The 21735-nt window shown below is 31.4% G+C and overlaps 3 protein-coding genes and 1 non-coding gene across 9 annotated transcripts in view; 3 read left to right on the forward strand and 1 right to left on the reverse strand.

Annotated features, from left to right (window-relative positions):
- LOC117134085 overlaps positions 1–21735 on the forward strand; it is a 905201-nt gene that overhangs the window by 818207 nt on the left and 65259 nt on the right. The gene's annotated exons all lie outside the window — the stretch shown is intronic.
- On the forward strand, positions 44–116 carry TRNAF-GAA. Its single transcript has one exon. It is a non-coding gene; the product is annotated as a tRNA-Phe (tRNA).
- Positions 4833–10974, forward strand: LOC103867586. Of its 5 annotated transcripts, XM_009145664.3 has the most exons (10): positions 4834–7315; positions 7551–7671; positions 8231–8369; positions 8454–8714; positions 8782–8929; positions 9012–9953; positions 10024–10262; positions 10354–10427; positions 10511–10616; positions 10723–10974. In XM_009145664.3, exons 2-10 carry the CDS (start codon positions 7616–7618, stop codon positions 10756–10758), a joined length of 2001 nt encoding a protein of 666 aa, XP_009143912.2. In that variant the 5' UTR covers positions 4834–7315; positions 7551–7615; the 3' UTR covers positions 10759–10974. The 5 variants fall into 5 exon arrangements, with proteins under 5 accessions (XP_033147629.1, XP_033147628.1, XP_009143912.2 ...); XM_033291738.1 differs by lacking the exon at positions 8231–8369 and having other exon boundaries at positions 4833–7315; positions 8459–8714; XM_033291739.1 differs by lacking the exon at positions 8231–8369 and having other exon boundaries at positions 4835–7315.
- On the reverse strand, positions 11313–14629 carry LOC103867587 (tyrosine-protein phosphatase DSP2). 2 transcript variants are annotated; one of them, XM_009145665.3, is made up of 6 exons: positions 14273–14629; positions 14084–14177; positions 13804–13899; positions 12097–12154; positions 11950–11993; positions 11313–11846 (listed from the first exon to the last, which is right to left on the reverse strand). In XM_009145665.3, the coding sequence occupies exons 1-6, from the start codon at positions 14569–14571 to the stop codon at positions 11661–11663; spliced, it is 777 nt and encodes a 258-aa protein (XP_009143913.1). In that variant the 5' UTR covers positions 14572–14629; the 3' UTR covers positions 11313–11660. The 2 variants fall into 2 exon arrangements, with proteins under 2 accessions (XP_009143913.1, XP_009143914.1); XM_009145666.3 differs by lacking the exon at positions 13804–13899.

The following is a 21735-nucleotide window of genomic DNA, read 5'->3' on the forward strand; positions in this document are numbered from 1 at the left end:
TTGAAGTATATGAATTAACGTATGTGGTTTGAATAAACAAATCGCGGGGATAGCTCAGTTGGGAGAGCTTCAGACTGAAGATCTGAAGGTCGCGTGTTCGATCCAGGCTCACCGCATATTAATTTTTTTTGCTTTCTATCAACTGATTGCTGGGCTTGGGCCTGAGTTAAATGTTCAAAATCAGGCCTATTTGTAGATGAGAAAGAATTTTGAAAACATTGCTTAAATAAACTAAAACTAGTGTTTAATGGCTTTACATTTTACATTTTCCTACTCGGAAACCACTGTGAAGGTGTTATTGAATTTTTCGGTTTTTATCTTGTATATACAAAATTATTAATGTTAAATTCATATGATTAAACTTGGGCAATTGTCAATAATAGCACCTTTTGAAGTTTATGTCTCAAAAATAATACTAGAAGGAAAAAGTCACAAAAATGACATTCATTAAAGGGTAAAATATCTCTAATATCCTTGGTTTAAAATTAAATAAACAAAAAAAATAATAATAATAAAAAAAAAATAGAAAAAAAAATAAAAAAAAATTTATAGTTTCAGATTATATGTTTTCAGATTCGAAATTTTTATAATTTTTTCTCAATTTTTTTTTTTGAAATTTTTTTTTATTTTTTTTTTTGAAATTTTCTTTTTATAATTTAAAAATAATTTTTGAAACTGTTTTAAAATTTTTTATTTTTTTTATTTTAGTATTTATTTTTTATAAAATTTTAAACTCTAATTCCAAAATTTCACCCCCTTAACTGTAAACCCTAAAGGTTTAGATTAATTAACCCAAGGGGTATAAGTGTATATTTACCTCTTTAATAAAACCTATTTTTTGTGACTTTGAGCTTTGAGTGCTACTTTGGGAACAAAAACTTGGTTTGGTGTTATGCTAGTCTTTTTCTCATTAAACTTCAATAAATCAACTAATATTGGGCCAAAATAAAATGGAAAGATCAACTAAATTTTATATGATTGTCATATGAATATATATAAAAATGTATTTCTTATACAGATTTATAAATTATTGTTGTGAAGAACCCTACAATTTCATATGATTAAACTTCAATAAATCAACCAGTTAGTGTTTATTTTTATTTTAAATCAACTAGATAAAAAGTTGGACCCAAATAAAATGAAAAGATCAAAAGTTGATATGGTTGTCATGGGAGTATTTTTAAAATGTAACTTTTTTAGTGGAAAACCCTAATATAATTAAATATGGGTTCTATAAATTGATTTAAATAAAAATTCATTAACTCATATAGTTTAAATCCAATATTGTCGAATGTAGAGTAGACCATGAATGTAAGACAACTTTAATCGAGAACCGCACCTAATCGTATTTAACAACCTAGTTAGGTAGTCCGGTCTGTTTGCAAATGCAAATTTGATTGTGTAATTAGGAAAACTTTAAAGGCAAACTATTATATCCATATCTTATATGGAAATGATGTTAATCACCGTTTCATTATAAATGAATGTTACGCAGCGAAATATATCTACTTTATTAAAACAGAAGTACACTTATAGAATAACCCTAAAAGTTACTTAATATTTACAGTCAAATGCCATTGAGAATTAAATTAGTTTTACATTAAAAATGATTGTCTTTTCCACTTATTCATTGTTTTCCTAAAATAACTCAAACTAACCACAAAAAAAGGAAACATATTATTAATAAACTCAAACAAACTACATATTTTTAAATAAATGAACAAACATAAATAATTCCCCTGCAATATCGACACCCTAACATTGCTTATTATATAAATCTCATCCTTAGCTTACGTAACCTGCACGAACATCAAATTATATAAGTAATTAAACTATGAAAAATTAACAATGATTCTCACACGAGTTGAACAATTTCAGTTCACTTAATTTCACGGTGGTGTCTGTAGCATATTTGTAACCACTTTATTATATTGAAATATTCCACTGACTTCCATATGTCCAAATAATTAATAATCATTATCTATCTTATTAAAATCTAATATTTTTGAATTGAAAATCTTTTTCCCTAACAATCTTCGGAAAAAAAAAATAGAAATATTTGCAGAATTTATTAATTTGTTTCTAAATAAGATTTCCCCTTCAATTTCGGAACAAGGAATATATATATATATAATTTGATCCATAACTACTAAACAATAAACATAATATTCGAATTTCAACAACATATTCTGCATACTAATGCAAACAAGAGATGCCTTACGAGGGTGGTTAAGATATTTCCTCAACTTTAGCGTTTTGTATTGCCTTCAAAAAAATTGACCCACACACTTGCGGAACAAGCATAAAATCTTATCATTTCCTATTTCAAATCATAACCATTAAGATTTTACCATAATTTCAAAAACAAAAAACATAATCAACAAAATATTATTTTCATTTATTTCACCTAATATGCCTTGCAAAATAAGCAAAGATATTTATTCTCAACTAGGGTATTGTCTCTCTACTATATATTCTATCCGAGTACAAACTCATTCTACACATTCTTTTACGACTTACCTCACAAAAAAATCATGTCTGCTAACAAAAGATTTCATTTGATCAGCGATCTTAAACCCTTTAAGGAAGTGTGGCATGTTCAAGTAAAACTGATTCACTCATGGATACAAAACCCACCTTACGCTGATGAAACATTAGAAATGGTTTTAGCTGATCAAACAGTTAGTTCTACTCTTTGTATTTTTTTGATTTTTAGTAAAGTAGATCAGGATGATTAAGTGATGATCTAAGATAAATAACAGGTAAAACATTAGAAATGCCACGGTGTGATCAAATTATGTTACAGCAATATTTGTATTATGTGATGTATTTTTGCCATCATTTGTATAAAAATTTGATACATTATATAAGGTGTGAAAATTTTTAATTGCATTACGTAAACAGAAAAATACACCCGCCCAGTCGGGCGGGTCCACATCTAGTAACGAATATTAATCCCTAGCTATTGTTAGTTCTAGATATTCTTATAAAATAAATAAAAAATATTTATATAAATAACGTACTTTTTATTTATTTACGATATAAATTTGAACATGAAATACAAAGTTTAAGCCCTTTATCAAAAAAAAAAAATACAAAGTTTAAAACAGCATTGTAATTCTCAATGACTTTTTAAATTATACTCTGAAACCTTCAAAACCTTTTTGATTTTATTCCAGTTCCAAAGTAAAAATTAAAATCTAACGAAGTTTCCATGCTATCTACATTTTTACTAGTGTGATAAAATTACTTGTTTACCAATTTAATCATTCAACATTTATTTTGTGACATGCCATGTGAATTAATATACATCACATTGTTGTATCAAATACTCCTTCCTATTATTATACTACAAAGTACAAACACAACAAAACATTAATTGATGCATTTGTTAGTCCGCTTATATTACTAGGCTTTAATATGTCACTTTTGTACACACAAAATTGGTCCAAATGGAATCTCCTTTAGAAGAGTATCATTATACGTGATAGATATCTTCGACTCCACCAAGAAATATAGATAAAATTTGGTCAACCGGATCGATTTTTAAACCTGTCATATAAAATATTCGTTCGTCATAAGATAGACAAAACCCGAACTGAATATATAAAATATAATCACCCATTTTAAAATCAGTTCAGTACCAGTTCACTCTGAGCTAGAACAGATCGAATCCGTCCGATATATTTACATGAGACGGCACTTCATCAAGTCTTAAACTATTCCAAGTAAACTTATCTGAAAAAGTATTGCATAATCAAATTAGTAGTTGAATATTGGTTGATATCAATCTCAAACTCATGCTGAGCAACACACATTTTATTGTTTTGTATACTATAATGCATGTAATGTCACGTGTTCTTCGCAATAATGCATTTATATAATATTGAGAAACAAGATCACTTCAATGTTTCTCAATTATTACGTAGTTCTCCCATGTAGATAGATACGGTAGAAGATTATAAACCGGCGCTAACCAAAGCTATCTCTGTATTTTCGCGAAACCAGAATCGATCACATACGTCCAAATTTTGATTTGTTATTGCCTCATGTACATATATCCTCACGCGCTCAGAAGAGTGTGATCTTTAGAACACCAAACAAATAACTTTCCATTTTTGGTTTCATTTCTTTTGTTAGAAATTCTTTCATAAACTCAAAAACTAGAAAAGCACATGTAATTAACTTGCTTGAATATAAGGAAACTAGCTAGTTTGCGTACAGCAGGAAGGATAATGTTAATGTTTTCAAATCAACCGATCTCCAAAAGTACCAAACACCATGCATAGAGGCGAAGCTAGACTTTTTTATAACTGGGTGCAAAATTACTAATAAAAAAAGTCTAGGGGTATTGAACTCAGGTTGTTCGAAAATCATGGGTGCACCATAACCAAATTAACCAGCTGCATCTTATGTTTCTAGTGTAAAATGTTAAATATTTAAAATACACTGGGTGCATGTGCACCCTTAGTAATCAACGTGGCTTCGCCACTGAATTGCATCCATTAGATATGAAGTTCCTTAGCTAAATTGTCCATTATACCATTTGATCTGATAATTCGTTTCAGGGTTTGGGTATAAATGTGAATTTGTACGAGGGTTTTTATGTGAAGAATATATACGGTAGTTATCCATTAAAATTAAGTAAGAGATATGCAAAATAAGAAAAAATAATATATATATATATATATATATATATATATATTAACATGATGTGTAGAACATTTTGTTAACATACAAAAAAATAGTATATTTCTCAAGGGGTGTATTGAATCTGAAATTAAAAGTGATTTGATTTTAGTGAGTTTTAAAATGATTTTAAGTAAAAATTAGAATTTAGTGTGATTTTCGTTAAAAAACTTTAAAATCTCATCGAAAATTATGGGATTTGAATTTTTTATTTTTATAACTAAGAAACCTATTTAAAACACCCTAAAAACATTTAAAACACTCTAAAATCTTTAATTTAAATTTTGTTCAATAACAATGGATTTCAATATATTTGTTAAAATGACAAGTTCAATAATACTGGAGTTTAAAATGTTTTTTTAAAAAAATCGTTTAAATAACAATGTATCTGTCATTTTAATACAAATCATTTGAAACTCTTAGTTGAATATAACTCCTTAGAATTCATGCTATATTTCGAGACATTAACTCGTCAAGAAACCTAACTCGTTAAGAATATGTCATATGCAGTTTTTTACGTACGAGTATTGTACTATATTACATGAAAGTGTACACTAGTATATATTTAAAAATAAAAATCAAACTTCAGTTTTATTATGTACGATATTGTGTTCATGACTTATTTCCAGTATGCCGGGGTGAACAAGAATTGGGGATCGGATGCGGGGGAAATTTCCGCCAATGGCTGAGATGTTCAGTCGACTCCTTCCCCCGGTTTTTTTTTACTTTTTTTTATTGTTATTGGTATGCAATTTTTTTTTTTTGCTAAACTGTAAATATCATATAATGAAGAAAACATTTTACGAAAACAAGATTCTAAGTATGCATGCAATTCAATTAAACGAATTAACATCCGGCGTGGAATATTGATGTATCTTGCAACTTAAATAAAGAATATTTTCTAGATTTTATTTAGCAATCAAACGTGTCCCAATTATTTTCTCTCGAAACCTATCACTCGTCGTCTTCAACTTTCATCTCCGCCCCTCCTCTCCGGTGCCATTAGGCACTGCGAGAGGGTCCGCGATCGATTCTCCCACATAGTCCATCTTCTTTTTCGTTGAGGTTTCCGTTGGTGATGAGTCTCTGTTCTGCTAGTGGTCGTCTGCGAATTTGTAGCTCCGGCTTCAGTTCCATTCCGAGATGGTTGTGTAGTGTCTTGGCTTTTCTAGCGACTAGGCCGGCGCTCTGCTGCTTCTCTCCACCGGTGAACGTCTATCCTCTCCCAACATCTATGTTACTTCGACGGGGTGGCCCCAAACGTCGTTTCTTGCCATCTCGATCCAAGGTAATCTGGGTATGCTCTGCTGAGCTAGGGGTCCCGGGACCTCAAACTTCGTTGTTGAGTTGCTTCCTCATAGAGTCAAGCTAGGTGATCTGCTATGAATGATGCTTTAATTAGCTCTTATTTTTCAACTTTTGTGTTGATTGGCGTTGCTTGTGAGTCTGTAATTGATTTGTAGGTTTAATCAAGTGAGGCTGTGGAGATTCTTTGATTGCATGGAGCTTGGGGTCGCACCTTGTGGCTGGAGGAGGAAGTAAGACCCGGGAGGTGGTGATGCTGCACCCTTACCCTTAACCGGCTGTGCGATTGGGTGAGTTGAGCACTATTAAGCACATGTGGTACATGTTGTTCCGTCTTTGCCGAAATTAGGTTCAGATCTTACCTATCCCGGACTTTGAGGGCAGTCCTTGAGCGGGTTTGACTATGTTTCTCTGAGAAAGGTAATTGTTCAGGTTGTAGATTGAAACAACTTCTTGCTAGCATTGTGTTCTTCGATCTCTAGTCTTCGGGTCTCTCTATTCTTGTCCATTTCGATTCGACCTTTCATCCAACTTTTCAAGATTGTATCGTATATGTTGTCATATTCGTCTCCACGCAGAACGGTTTCAGCTTCGATAGTCATTTGATTACATGTTTTTAAACTTTTTTGCCGTGTAATCAATCATAGCGATCTTACAACTTATTTAACAACATCTTGTAACCTCAACGTTCATTTTCTAAATGATATTTACGTTAGAAGAAAAAAAGAAGAGATTTTATTTAGCCAAAAAACGGTTGCTTCAAGAATGTCATATCACAATCACCTTTTGACATGCGTAATTCTCAATTGTAGACACCTGATTTTGTGTATTGATTTCTTCATGTAATTTCCAATATAATAATCCTGAAAATATATCCTGAGATTCAACGCACATAGATAGTTAATCTTTTCTTTTGCATTTATTTCCCAATGTACAAAAAACATGATCATAAAAACCTTGAGATTCGACAACGATAGTCTTTCTATTTCCACTTAATTCTAAAAATAAAGAAAATCAATTATTTGTAGGACCAAAAAAAGAAGAGATCCATTAGAAAGGATAAATTTGAGAGAAATCAAATCTTAACGGAACTTTATGTAATTTGTAGAAAGTAAAAACTAACACGCGCTAGCCACGGAAGGACCTTATCCACGCGTTTATTTATATATTCCCATAAGCTCTCTCTGTTTCTCTCTAATCAACGTGCTCCGGTGCGGTGTCAGATAAAAACCGACGACCCCTCGGCGCCCATAAACCTCCTTCTCATCTCCGTCTTCTTCGGCTACCAAATTTACCATTTTACCCTTCTCTTCCATTCCAAGTAAACCCAAATTCTCTCTTTCTCCTCCTCCTCACAAATTCAAATTCTCTATTTGCTGATTCTCTCCGACACAAACCTCTGTTTCTTTTTTTCTTCTTATTCGTTTACTTTCTTTGCGATTGTCGCTACATTCATGGTCGTTTAGATTTCTCCGGTTGCTATTATTAGCCGGTGGGCGGTTTTGATTCGATTCTAATCAATTTGAGCTATGTCTCTCTCTCTCTCTCTCTTTCAGTGATTTTGAGATCAATTTTGATGTTTAATCGGAGAGATTAGAGTGCAATCAATCGGGTGTTAAAGATGGGGAATGGTGAAGAAACAAAATGTGTTTTCCCATTGACGAGTCTCCAGATCGGGTAACTTTCTTTCTATCTTTGATCACTTTCTTCTCTTAATTGTTTGAATTTCGATTTTTTTTTTTTTTTTTTTTTGTAAATTCAATGATTGATTCTCTGCAGCTTCATGTCTATGAACATGTATTTATGTTACTGACCTTTTTCTGTTTCCCTGTTCTGGTGTTTGCTTATAATTTATTACAAGGTCCTGTTTCAGCCATTGTTGTGTCCGCCTTCCAGACAGAACATGTTTTGTTTTGTTTTGGTTCTGGTAATAATTATAATAAAGTTTATCATATTTTTTTCCTTTCTTTCTTTCTTTTCATATCTTGATTTTAAATTATAACTGAGTGTCCTGTAGATTTCTGATACCTGGCTTTTTATGTTTCTTTCATGAGTCTGAAAGTAGTATCAATTCTTGGTGTTATTGTCTTTAAACATCTCCCTTGTGAAGTTGATTGTGCTCTTAACCTGATCATAGCTACTCAGTTTTTTTAAAAACTAAGCTATATATTGTCATATCTTATTTGCCTGTTGTTCTCTGCTTATCTGGTTATGTTTTCTTTTATTTTGGTTTCAGAGACATGCAATCATATATTTCAGACCTGAGCATTTTCTTGGGGAATAAAAGTAAAAAGATGTACATATTCGTGGACAACCAGCCATGGTCTAACCCTGGCATCCGATCTGCTCACTTGTGGCAGATAGTGGTTACAAATGTTGTAACAAGATGCCTCATTTACATTTCTCTTTGATGAAAGATATGATGAAGTGACCTTTATCTCTCTCTTTTTTTTTTGCAGTATAGACGCTCCCCTTTTGCAAACAAAGGTCGAGAAGAGAAGAAAAAGCAGAACCAGGAGGATGATGAGGAGGAGAAGTTGCCTAAAGAGAACATTAAGAAAACGGATAACCTTAAGAAATGGTTCTCCTTGATCGATGCCACGACGTTTTCTAACAAGAAATTGCCTGCAAAGAAACTGGACGAGACCTTTTACGGTTTCATCGTCTTTGAAGTTGAATGGGCCAATGTGAGGGGTATCAGTTACTTGAATGAGCTACAGGTAACTCCTCCTTGCACTTGTTCACTGCTTTGGTCAGATTGACATTGTTTCTTATATATTTATGCAGACAGACACTTCTCTTGCTATAGAAGCTAAGATGATGCGAAGGTGGGAGTTTGAGAGTATCGATGAAGCTGCAACAAATATGTTTCAATGGTTCTCTGGATCAAAATCTGAAAGGCCTTGCTTGAGGGAATATCTTGATCCATCCAAAGGTATTATCAGTTTTCATAAGGGTATCTTGATACAATTGTTCTCTATCTCAAATAGGCTTATACGGTACTGTAACGTTTTCAGGAGATGTTTTTCATGACGCTTCAGTGGATTTCCCAAAAGCTTCTCCTGTTGATGATGAAGTGGAAACTGACTCTCCTTGCTGTTCGAGAAGTGTCTTCAGCGTTGACCACTCTATTGCAGATTATGATGAAAATGATCCCCACACACCGCCTCTCACTGGACCATACAAGAGAAGAAGAGTAAGTAAAGCAATCACAAACGGAGTTGAACTTGACTATATGGAGGAAACACCCAGAAGAAAAGACAACTCGTTCGACCACTGGGAAAGCCATGTCCCTGATGGTGATGAGACCATCATCGAAGCAACACAGTATAAAGACGTCCTAGTTCTCGTTAGGTTTGGCGACCGTGACCTCCCCTTCAAACTCCGAGAGGTTATAATGTCAGACATACGCTTGCTCACTCTACTCGAAGCTAATCTCCCTTCTTGGGTCTTGTTCCTCCAGTCTTACCCTTGCCTTTGCCATCTCTACCGTCCCTGGATGTGTCTTCTCGCCAGAGCGCTCTACGTGATGATATCAGTCATCACCGTCGTGATCGGCTTCTACGACCTCTACAAGAACGTCCCCGTCCTCAAAGCCACCGCGTCGCGTCTCTGCGGACCGCTCTTTGACTGGGTCGAAACGTGGGACATGGTGTCGAGGATAAAGTACTTGGGGACGATGCTGTTTCTCCACAACGTTCAGAAAGCTGTCAGGTGGGGTCTGACGATGGCGCGTGGGATGCAGTCGTTTGTCTCTTTGCTCGTGATGCCTCTGGCTAATCCTCTTTTGGAGGTTCTTGGTTTGCTCCTGCCGCTGTGGAACTCGCTTGCGGAGACGGTGTTGAGTTTGGTCTCGGTGGTTTGGATAGTGGTCGAGTCTGGTTGCAACCTCGTTGGTGATGTGGTGGAAGTGGTGCTTTTGCCTGTTTGGTTGGTCGTATCAGTAGTTTTGAACATCAGTAAGTGAAACAAACCGTTGGCTTCAGCATCACGTAATCAATATCCTAATTTTTTTCTATGCTTTTGCAGTAAATACTGTGTTGCTGCCTCTATTTTGGATCTTATGGGAAGTGTTATATGCACCGATCAGGGTGGTTGCTGCATTGTCCAACGGTTTAGCTTTATCCTTCTCGTACGTATTCGATGTTCTCGGAGACTTGTGGCGGTACATGAGCAGCTTAGTGCAGTTTGCATCTGATTCTCAAGCGGCTGTGAAGACTTATGAAGTCTCCATGTGGCGTACGCTTTGGAACGATCTCTTCTCTCATGTGAGTAAACAATGCATGTACAGTACAATAAAGAGAATCTAAATCCTTACAATTTCTAAATGTTTTTTTTGTCTGAATTCAAAACTTTCAGGTTTTTCGTGCTGTCAGGAGCATATTAAACGGATTTGTAGCCTTCTTTGCTGCCTGTAACAAACATCGGCTTAGGTAAAGTAGTTTCTCACACACACACACACTATAGACGCTTTGCCATTTATACATGTGTGCTTATTATGGTTTTGAATTTGCAGTATATATAACCACATACAAGACTTTATCAAGAGACTACGTGGACGAACGTCGAGAGCAGAGTCTAAAGACTCAAAACATGACAGGTCTAAGAACCATCAACGTACAGTGAGTTTTCTCTCCATGCCATAAGTTTTCATCTTTTTTTTTTCAATAGAAATTCATTTTGGCTTTTTAGCTGCGTTTCTCACGCCGGTTTTGATTATTTGGGCAGGGAGATGATACGAGAAGGAAGTTGCACCTTGCATAGAAGTCAACACCAGAATCTTGATTCTTTTTAAAAAAAAAAAACCGGGAATGATAGGTTGTCAGTGTATATAGATAGAGGTTTTACTTTCCACGTGAATATTTTTGTTGCCAGAAAACATGAGTCCCTAATCAGCCAAAGGATGATGTATATATACATACTACGTACTAATGTATATAGATAGGATTGAAAGGAAACATTTGAACACCTTTACTCGGATTTTTTTTGTAACTCCGGTCGTTAACATATGACTGGTCTTAAGAACTATAAATATTTTAAAGTTAATTTTAATAATTTTCTTTCAATTTTAAAAGCCATAAATTGTGAATATTAGCTCTTTAAAATTTAGTCAAAACAAATGTTTTCTGAGACTAATGTCTGAACCAGTCATACGGTCATGTGCCATCGTTTCTCACACTTAGCCAATCTTCAATTTGAATAGGTCAAGTCATAATTCCACGCTATCATTTACACGAGCTTTATGATCTCGATGAAAAACAAAAATTAAGCTCGTTAACTCAAGACTTTCGTACTTATATATTAGTGAACATTTTCAATTTATATAAAATATATCTATAATTATATTTATCTTGCAGAATGCTTACACTGAGTACATATTGATACATTACATTATTAGCATACAAAAGAATCAAAAGAAAAGGAATCTATTCTTTCTTCTTCCAATTATTATAGTTATTGACTGAATAAGGAGAAAAGAGAAACAAAGACAAAAACAAGAAGAATGCTGGTAATATTCCTCCTGTTACTCATGATTGCTCTCCTCCTTTTGTTTATTCCACTATATATGAATAAATACGAAAATGGCTCAAGAGAGTACTGACCGATTTGATTGATCAATCAAACCTAAGGACGTTGTTGTTGTTGTTTGCTGCTGATGCTTCTACCTAGCTACTAGAGCAAGAGAAAGACATTGGTATCTGCTTGAAGTTCGAAACATCGAATAACTCCATGAACCTTTGATCTGAAACTCTAGCTTTAGCCGCTGCAAATCGCTGGTACTCGTCGAATATTGATGTCAAGCACCATTTCTGGAGTTTCCTCATGCACCCAACAAGACACCCTGTCCGATGCTGCACAATCAATCATAAATAAACCAATGTTTTGAGTAAAAAAAAGGAAGATATGATACTCGTCTCTAAGGAGATATAGCTTGCTTTTCAACATTTTACATACCTTTCCTCGGTTGCAATGAATCAGAAGTGGATGGTTCTTCTCGTCTGAAAAGTTAAAAAAAGATGACAAAATGTTTAGATACAAATTAAAAAAAAGACATGTTTTTTTTACTTCAGTATATCTTTTAGGGCTTTTTATGATTCGTACCGAGAAGGACTTTAAGTGCTTCACGGATTTTATGATCTGGGATATTTACAAATGGTTCCTGTAAAAATGAGGAAAATATATTTCACACTATCAGTACCTTAGAAAGTCATTAGTCTAATAAGCCAAGCCTTACACATAAGCCATAGAATTATCCAAATTATAATGAAATGTCGGCTATATTAATTCGTTCTTCTAGACTTAAACTGACAGAAAGCAGGACTGGTTTGGCTATTCCATAGAGTAGTATTGTAAAAGAGCTGTGGAGTATATATACATTATGTCTTCATATATTAAAAGTTAGGCATGCACAGCCAAAGATACGCACGAGATCATCGAGGGTCCATCAAAAGCAACCAATTATGAAAACGAAAATTATTTCTTATGAAGACTAGCTAGCTAGAGAGTTGTCACACCCAACATATGGAATGAATCTTAGTCAATAAAAAGATTGTAACAAGAGAAACGCAACAAAGAAAATATGTGAATGTAGAATATCCAGTACCCATCTAGCCAAATCACTCCAACGATATAATACGAGAAATAGCCACTTTACCTAATTATTAGTCTAAAAGCTTAATTTAAACACAAGGCTGAGTTTGTGGGAGAGAGAGTACGACAACATCATATTGCCACAAGTATATTTAATATCAGTTTATAAAGATGGTCTAGATAAAAATAACAAAACCTTCCGCCCCATCACAAGTTTGTTTCAACAAAGTAGCATGTATGATTGCTTCTTATGGCTGCGCTCGGAATGTAAAAAGTTACGACAAAGGAACCTAGTTAACGACTCTACTCTCAAGTTTTTTTGTTACTACCTCCCTTTACCAACATTTCCCTGAAACGAAAATTAAGTCATTTTACCCAAAGATAAGCCACACAAAAACATAGAGTAGATCAACCTCAGGTAGGTAGGTATTCAATAAACTAAACAATCACTTTCACACTTCCAACTTTGGTTAGATACATACCTACCACCAGTTGATAAGTGGATAATTTTAACCATTAACAAATTTTTCCCAAGTCACTTTCTCCTAGTTTTCACCACCAAAACCAAAAAGCTTGAGGTATATTGTCTACTTCAACTACAACTTGTGCTGCCTCAAGAAACACTTTTTTCGTTCTTTTTCTCAAGATTACATAAGATACCATTCATGCGTGCAAAGTGCACGCGCAACTAACATGAACCAAGAAAACCGTATCAATAGAAACACACAAAAGAAAGTAAACACTTTCGAGTAGTGGATCTCTGACAACAATTGTATCAAGCAGCTCAGCATTTTCTTGACGCAGCCCATTATCAATTTTTTTTATATATACAAGTTTATAAAGAACCAAGTGGTGGTATAAGTCATGTAAGGCAAGAAGACACAAACAGTGGGACCATGAAGTAAATGGTTAGGGACGGAGCCAAGAAAGCATCCTTCGGAAAAAAACATTAAAGATTGGTGTACGCTTTTCTTGGAAGGTCATATATAATAAGAGATATGGATTATAATAATCTCTTAAAAAAGGTTCCAAGACAAAAATCCACACATGAAATGCCATTTTTCTAGTCTAAATCATAAGTAACATGACAAAGATAATGACCACTCTGATGTAAACATGAAACTAAGTGATGAGACAAGCTTAAAGAACATTTAAGCAGCATTAATCAATTCAAATTGTGATTAGAAACCATCTTCCATATAGTACTCAGATTAATACCGAAGTTTTCGAATTTGCATTTGTATAGGAACCCTCTTTCTGACACTTAGAGTTCCAAAGATGCAACCAAACCTCGTTCTCTAATCCTGGGGGACACTGCACATTTTTTTAAGATACAAATTTTCATTTCCTCTTCAATATTCAGGGTTTATACAACAATTAAAAGCCGAAAAATTAGAATAACAAAGCAAGACAATGATCAAGCAAATATAAATGGACATTTAGTAGCAAGAAAGTGCCAATTTAAAATAAAATAAAATAAGCAAAAGGAGACACAAACCTTGTAGCCTTTAATGCCAAACTGAAAAAGCTTAATTCCATTAGATTTGAGGAACTGCATGTTGTTCTCTGGATACGCATCTGGACACAAAGATCTTTCACACAAACAATAAAAGGACAAAAACCCTAAAAATCAGCAATTCTGATGTTTTCTATATAGAAGATACACTCAACTAATCTAAATGCTTACATGATTGAGCGAAGACCAAGAGTCTTGAGGAATGAGAAGTTAGACACGTCCGGGAATCCAGACCGGAAGATACCGTTGTCGACCATCGCGAAGTTCAACGGAGGAATCAAGTTAAGTTCCTCGCCCGCGGCGGAATCCTCTACCAATGGTGTAGCAAAAGCATCAGCCAATGGCGGCGGCGGAGATACGTTGCTCTGGTCAACCTTAGCTACTTCGATCGACTGAAAGACCTCGCTTCCATCATCTTCTTCCTCCTCAGCTTTGGTAAACTTGTTCATCGTCTTCTCAATTAGTTTCATCCTCAAAAAGAAAGAGTTCTTGATCGGAGATTAGTTCTCTCAAAAGTGTTTGAATCAGGTCAAGATCTCTCTTTAAAGATTAGTTCTCTCAAAAGTGTTTGAATCAGGTCAAGATCTCTCTTTAAATTGTCTTTTGTGATTTCTTGGTTGGTTGGTTAATGGAGATGGTCGTTATGGATCGACGACCTTGTTGCTTTATATAGACACGCCATTGTTTGTAGAGAGATAGAAACTTAGGTTGTGACTTTTTATTTGAGAGAATAAGAAAAAGTAAAGAAATCTTTGTAGGAGATGATGAATGAGACTTACGTTTTTTTTCCAATTAATTATGTTTTAAAAATATTAATGCATGATGTAAATATTTAACATTACTTTTTCAAGTGAAAAAGCATACGCACTGTATAGTAAAGTTCTACATTTTTTATTTGGAGATAGATAATATGACAAAATCGTTTAACAAGTTAAGTTGAATTTTCGTGTGTACATTTTAATAAATACTATATTATCTTACTCGATAACGCATTAAATTGCTGACAATAACATATGTATATTTTTATATACTGTGAATCTTTGACAAAAGAAAACGTATACAGTGAGACATTATACAATTAAATTTGCAATAAAATGTAATAAAAAAGGGATGTTGTGGTAATGGTTCGCGGACGTATCTAGGTCAGTTCTAATAGGACCCGACCTGATCATGTCAGTATTTTATTGCTTCTATCAATCTCCTCAATGGATACCTCGTTTAAATATATAGTGGTAACACATTAAACGGTAAGGATTAAAGAGTAAAGATGTATCATTTATTTTATACAATAGAAAGAATTAACTAGAGCACCGAAAACGATATTACTATTATTTTATACCGTTATTTCTTATCAAACTATTTTTAAATGTTTTATTTATTTATTAGCGCTAATTTTTATCTTTTACTTTATGTATATATCCGTTTTAAGTTACATTATATAGTACCAGCTGTATATTTTATCAGATGCATAGCTGTCTATTTTTCCAAATTAACATATACTATGTCAGTTGAAAAAAAACATATACTATCTCTCAGTATATTCTTTTACATAAAATAGTTATGATAGATTAATGACTTTTGATTCATGTATTTTTACATTTCCAAATTACAATCATTTCATGTTATAGTTTAATTATGCATAGATGTTAGTAGCCAGTGTCACTATTTTAAAGTCTAGCGTTTGGGTACCCATTAATTTTTATTTGAGTTTGTTCAAGTTTCGGATTATTAGAGCATACATTTAAGCACTATTCGGGTACTTATACACAATAACTGGGGTTAAGTTTAGGTTTGTGTACTTGTTTTTGTTATCTAAAAGTATATTAAAATTCTAAAATTAGTTAAAAACCTCAAAGATCCAAAAGAAAAAAAATTAGAACAACATATAAATTTGAAAATCTGTGATAGATACTATATACATTAATTGAGTATATAAGTTACATATTTATGTTTTAACTCATTTTAGGTGCTTAATACATGTTTTAGATTGTATTCGTATTTTAACTCATTTGAAGTACTTAATACATGTTTTAGATACTCATTTTAGATATCAATGAAAATTTGAGTATTTTTAAGTACTTAATCGGTTTGGATTTAACTTCGGTATGTTTTCTGAGTTTTTAAGCAAAATCTATTTAAATATATATATTGAATTTAGTTTGGTTTGGATCTATTTTTTCTTGGTTCGGTTTTGGGTCAGTATTCGGATTCCACTTTTTTCCACCCCTAGTTTACTATTCTCTCTGTTTCCGAAAGTAAGATTTTCTAAAGTGTTCATGCGTATTAAGAATTTAATAAATGTTTATAATTTAATTTTTTTTACTTTATTATACACTTTCCAATAACTTTTTACCAATAAAATTTAATCAATTCAAATGTTTTTATTTAATGTATCTTAAAAATATAAAAATGTACCTTAAACATATAGAAAATCTATCTTTGTGGAACAAAAAAAAAATCTAAAACATCTTACTTTCGGGAACGGAGAGAGTATTGTTTTGCATAAATGAAATGTAATATATATTGAAAATAACCGATCGTCTGTAATTTAGTTGTATCAGTATTATTACCTCTAGTAATGTGTGTGTAAAGACAATATATATAAAGAATAATTACGATATGTAAATTACTACAAACCGAATTATTATAATAACAAAAGCTAAAAATTAATTATGAAATGTTCCTACTATTTGAAGTAGTTCATGTAGATTGTAAAGCAACAAGACATCTATAGAAGACTGAACGAACTCTCATGACCAATCAAAAAGTTGTGCTCAAAAGAGTTTGTGCAGTTTTCTTTGTTTACATACCTTACATTATATCCCTTACTAAATTTGTAACAATATTAGATCAATGTTCATGTGTTCGTATATAATGGACAAGCACAATAACTTATTAATCAAACTTTGACAGCCTGCTGCAACCTGCAACATTGTATGTAAACAAAAGTTCAAACTCCGAAACTATAAACTTCTGGTTGGGTTCAGTCAGCGATCGAATGTGTTTCAACTTCAATGTTGAGATAATATTGTATTGAGTAGTTATCTGAGTCATTTGTCATCCACGTCACGTTATTTCTTCTACAACATAAATGGAAAGAAAGCCGCTGTCAAAAAAGAAAAAAAACTGGAACTAATGCCAAACAATTTCTTAATATATACAGAAATATACTATAATAATTAGAGAATCTTTTGCTATTTAACAACTGAATTTGACCATAATGAGCTAATAAATGTAAATTAAAATTAAAAATATTCTTTCCGTTTTTTAATATAAATCGTTTAAGAATTGTACACATAGATTAAGAAATCATTAATTTTTTATATTTTCTAAACAAAAACATCATTAATTATTTACATAACCACAAATTAACTTATAATAAAATAGAAAGTATATTATCATTGGTCATATAACATTAAATGTTAATAAATTTTATACAGAAAACCGAAAACGTCGTATATTTAGAACATAAATTTTTTTGTAAAACGATTTATTTAAAAAAAAACAGAGAGGGTATAGTTCACCGGTGACGAAGATAGAAAGTTGATTTAGATTATTGTTATACTTTTTTGCCAACAAGTTTTGTTATATTTAGAAGACCAATTAGAGACAAATGTTGGAAATGAGGAGAAACATTAGTATAATTCGGTTTCTTTTTCGTCGTTTCGCTCAAAAAATAAATACATAACAATAAAAATCAAAATGAAATAAATGAAATGAAAAAACTAATGGGAAATTGAAAAGGCACATTCTGTGGAATATTCTTCAGATATGGAAAAGGTTATTGCGCCCCGAGCTGAGCTGGGCTCCACATACCGTAAAGAGCTCACCGTGTCAAGAATGTACTGTCAAACCCTAATTTTTGAATTTATTATTTTGTTATAACTAACTCTTGTGTTAATTCGCAGTTTACGTATTTAACATTAGTTCCGCTGCTGCTTCGATAAACTTGTAGTCATGCAACTGAATATTGCTGTAAATTATGTAGTCTTTGGGCCATTTTAACCTCACATCTTTAGAGCATCTCCAAAAGACATTCTATAACTTCAAATATGAAGTTTTTTGCTCTCAAAAAAAAAACTTCTAAACTTCAAATTTGAAATTTTGAAAAGTGAAACTCTATATTTGAAGTTTCACTATTCAAAACTTCAAATTTGAAGTTTCATATTTTTATTTGCATTTTGGTTCCTACAATCACACACCACCTTTGTTATAATTTATAAATATTTTCCTGTTTATTGTTTTAATCCTTAAAAAAATTATATATCATAAACATTTTTAATTTTGTTTACAGATTTTAAATTTTACACATAAAATTAAATAAAACTTTAAAATAAGATTTAAAATATTTTAAGCTAGATTTAGACAACAATAATATACAAAACAAAACTTAACAAAAAGATTTTTAAAAATTACATGAAGACATAAATATTACTCAAATTTAAATATTATAAGTTTACAACAACACTAATAGTCAGGTAAGTTTGATCCGGAACATTCAAAATTTTTAAATATTGTCCAAATTTTTTTGTGTAACTGAAGATGGTTGTTGTTGTTGTTTTGATGTCTTTTTCGTACAATTCTTTCTTGTTTATATCAAATATATTCACGAGTATTAACATAATCGAAAATAAATTAGCCTTTAGCAATATTTTATGTTTCTATTTTACTTTCTTGTTCTGATCTAATATATTTACAAGTATCAATATTACCCGATTTCAACAACTTTTAGTTCGTAATCTACAAAGTAAAAATGAAGAGAGCCATTTTTACTTCGAAATGCACTAATAGATCATATATGCATTACGAAAATTATTTTATGAAATAATATGATATTTTGTTTTAAGTTTAATATTAATTAAGTTATTTTTATTTAAATTTTTATATTTTATTAATTAATATTGTTGTAATATGTTTATATATGTGCTAGTTATTTACAAAAGTTTTATGAATTTAAATTAGTTATGATAAATGTAAGGACTATATTATAAAATATAAATAGTTTTGAAGTTGAGTTTGAAGTTTTACTTTTGGAGAAGAACACTTTTAAACTTTAAATATAGAGTTTTGGAAACTTTAAAATAGAGTTCATTTTTGGAGATGCTCTTAATCCCTTTCTTATTAAAGGAGGAACATTCAAAGAAATAAACTTTGGCCTCATGTGTTTATTACATGAGTGTCATTTCCTATGTGTCATCACCTCATGCATTCTCATTATTTTTTTCAAAAAACCCTTTGTTCCCTAGAATAATTACAACCAAATGCCATTGGTCATATACATTATACTATATGCTTACAATTACAATCCAATTTGAAAAAAACGGGCATTTATGACAGTCAGAATATTAACTCTGTTGTAAAAGGCAACAAAATAAGTTTGACATCTATCAAATCGTTTTATGAACATTTTTGTTTACGTGAATTATAATGCAAGATTTTATGAACATTTTTAAACTAAGATCAAATCATATTATAATGCAACGTTTTATGAACATTTTTGAAACCGAGTCAACATTTTATGAACATTCTTATGCAACATTTTATGAACATTTTTTAATTAATATCAAATTTCTTTATAATGCAACTAAAGAAACAAGAATAATTTTAAGAACAATTTTCTGCTTATTTTAGGAACACGTATTATAATCCAACGTTTTATGAACATATTTTTCAACGTTAATTATAATGCAACATTTTTCTCAACGTTGGAAAAAAAAATTAAACGTTACGGATATCAGATATATTTTGGTTATTTGGTCAAAAGAAAAAAGAAACACAATTGAATTTCAAGTAACTCGATTCAAACTCGATATTTCAAATTACAACCTACGCTTAATTGGTCAAAATATTAAGGAAACACAAGAATATTCAAAACGTATAAAAGGAAACAAAATTCAATTGTGTTGAAATACTTACCTTAATCGAAAATATAATATTTCACTCAATATTTTTGCGTGACCATCACGGATCTTATAATACCTATTTCACGAAAACGCATCACTTCCATTTCTTATTATTTGAGGAGTATTTTTATTAATTAACCTCATTCTCATATGTGATTAACATTCATATAAAAATGTTGTCTCCGATATATGTTGCTCTTCCTATATAAACATGAGTTTTGTATATCGAAGACAACATATTCATTAATTTTTTGTGCATATTAATCCATGAAGTTTTGGTATTAAACGTTTTATATTATAAATCAAAAGAATATATTTACCTTGTATCTACTTTTATATGAATATGAAAATTCTACTTCTATAATTTTTTTAGGAATGAGTAAATTATTTCCATTAATATCAATGATTCGATTATTCAAAAGTTACATAATTCAAGTAAATAAATAGGGAATCAACCCAAGAATTTAAATTTCAGTAAATAAAATCAACCCAAGATATTAAATAATTACTGTTTTGATGGCATTTGAATATCAAATCCAATAGATCTTGATTTCTATATTTAATTGATTCCTTTTGCTAATTTAAATTTGACCGTAATTCACGTAATAGCCAAAAAATAGGAAACTGATATATGCAATCTTCATAACGCATTTTGGTTTCGGTTAATATAGGAAAGTTACTATAAATTTATTTTAAATTCTCATGGCTAATTAAAAATCACACGCAAAATTTTAGGGATTTACTTGAGAAACATTATTAAACAAGTTTTTTTAAAAAATTTAAAAAAATATAACCAATTACACAAGTTTTAAATTATTCATATAGATTTACTTCCATAAAATTTACTTCAATTACACCTAACCAATTACACAAGTTATTTTTAAAAAATATCGAAGCTTATCTTCTATAAACATGCACAATATCCTTCAATCTTTCGTTATATAACATGAAATATTTATGACTATAAATTTTGCCTTTCTAATATTTATAAATTAAAAGTTTTAATCTCTATTTAGTCCGCAATTTATTTAAATGCTTGGCTTGGTTTCCTATTTATTTACTTGAATTTAAATTCTTCGATTGATTCCCTATTTATTTACTTGAATTATATAACTTTTGAATAATCGAATCGCTAAATTAATGAAAATAACTTACTAATTTAATTGATTTCTTTCGCTAATTTAAATTTGACCGTAATTTATGCAATAGCCAAAAAATAGAAAACTGATATATGCAAACGCATTTTGATTTCGATTAATAAAGGAAAGTTACTATAAATTTATTTAAATTCACATGGCTAATTAAAAATCACACATGAAATTTGAGGGATTTACTTGAGAAACATTATTAAACAAGTTTAAAATAAAAAATAAAAAATCTAACCAATTACACAAGTTGTAAATTATTATTATAGATTTACTTTCATAAAATTTACTCCAATTACACCTAACCAATTACACAAGTTAAAAAAAAAATCAAAACTTATCTTTTGTAAACATGCACAATGTCCTTCAATCTTTCATTATATAACATGAAATATTTGTGATTATAACTTTTATCTTTCTAATATTTATAGATTAAAAATTATAATCTCTATTTAATCTATTCACTCCGCGCATGGTGCGGATACCACCTAGTGTACTATATATCTGAACCATTTTTGTGAATTCATTTTTTGGTCAGTTTCCTATCTAAAAAACTCATAAAACAAGGTTATTAAATTAAGGTAAA

The sequence above is a fragment of the Brassica rapa genome, chromosome A05, assembly GCF_000309985.2.
Source record: "Brassica rapa cultivar Chiifu-401-42 chromosome A05, CAAS_Brap_v3.01, whole genome shotgun sequence".
Classification (NCBI taxonomy): Eukaryota; Viridiplantae; Streptophyta; class Magnoliopsida; order Brassicales; family Brassicaceae; genus Brassica; species Brassica rapa.

Coding starts and splice junctions, on each gene's coding strand:
- LOC103867586 (XM_009145664.3), top strand. CDS start 7,616: ATGGGGAATGGTGAAGAAACAAAATGTGTTTTCCCATTGACGAGTCTC. Junction 7,672..8,230: donor TTGACGAGTCTCCAGATCGG/GTAACTTTCTTT, acceptor TTTTGGTTTCAG/AGACATGCAATCATATATTT. Junction 8,930..9,011: donor ATATCTTGATCCATCCAAAG/GTATTATCAGTT, acceptor TAACGTTTTCAG/GAGATGTTTTTCATGACGCT.
- LOC103867587 (XM_009145665.3), bottom strand. CDS start 14,571: ATGAAACTAATTGAGAAGACGATGAACAAGTTTACCAAAGCTGAGGAG. Junction 12,155..13,803: donor ATGCAAATTCGAAAACTTCG/GTATTAATCTGA, acceptor TCATTTTTACAG/GAACCATTTGTAAATATCCC. Junction 11,994..12,096: donor AGCACTTAAAGTCCTTCTCG/GTACGAATCATA, acceptor TTAACTTTTCAG/ACGAGAAGAACCATCCACTT.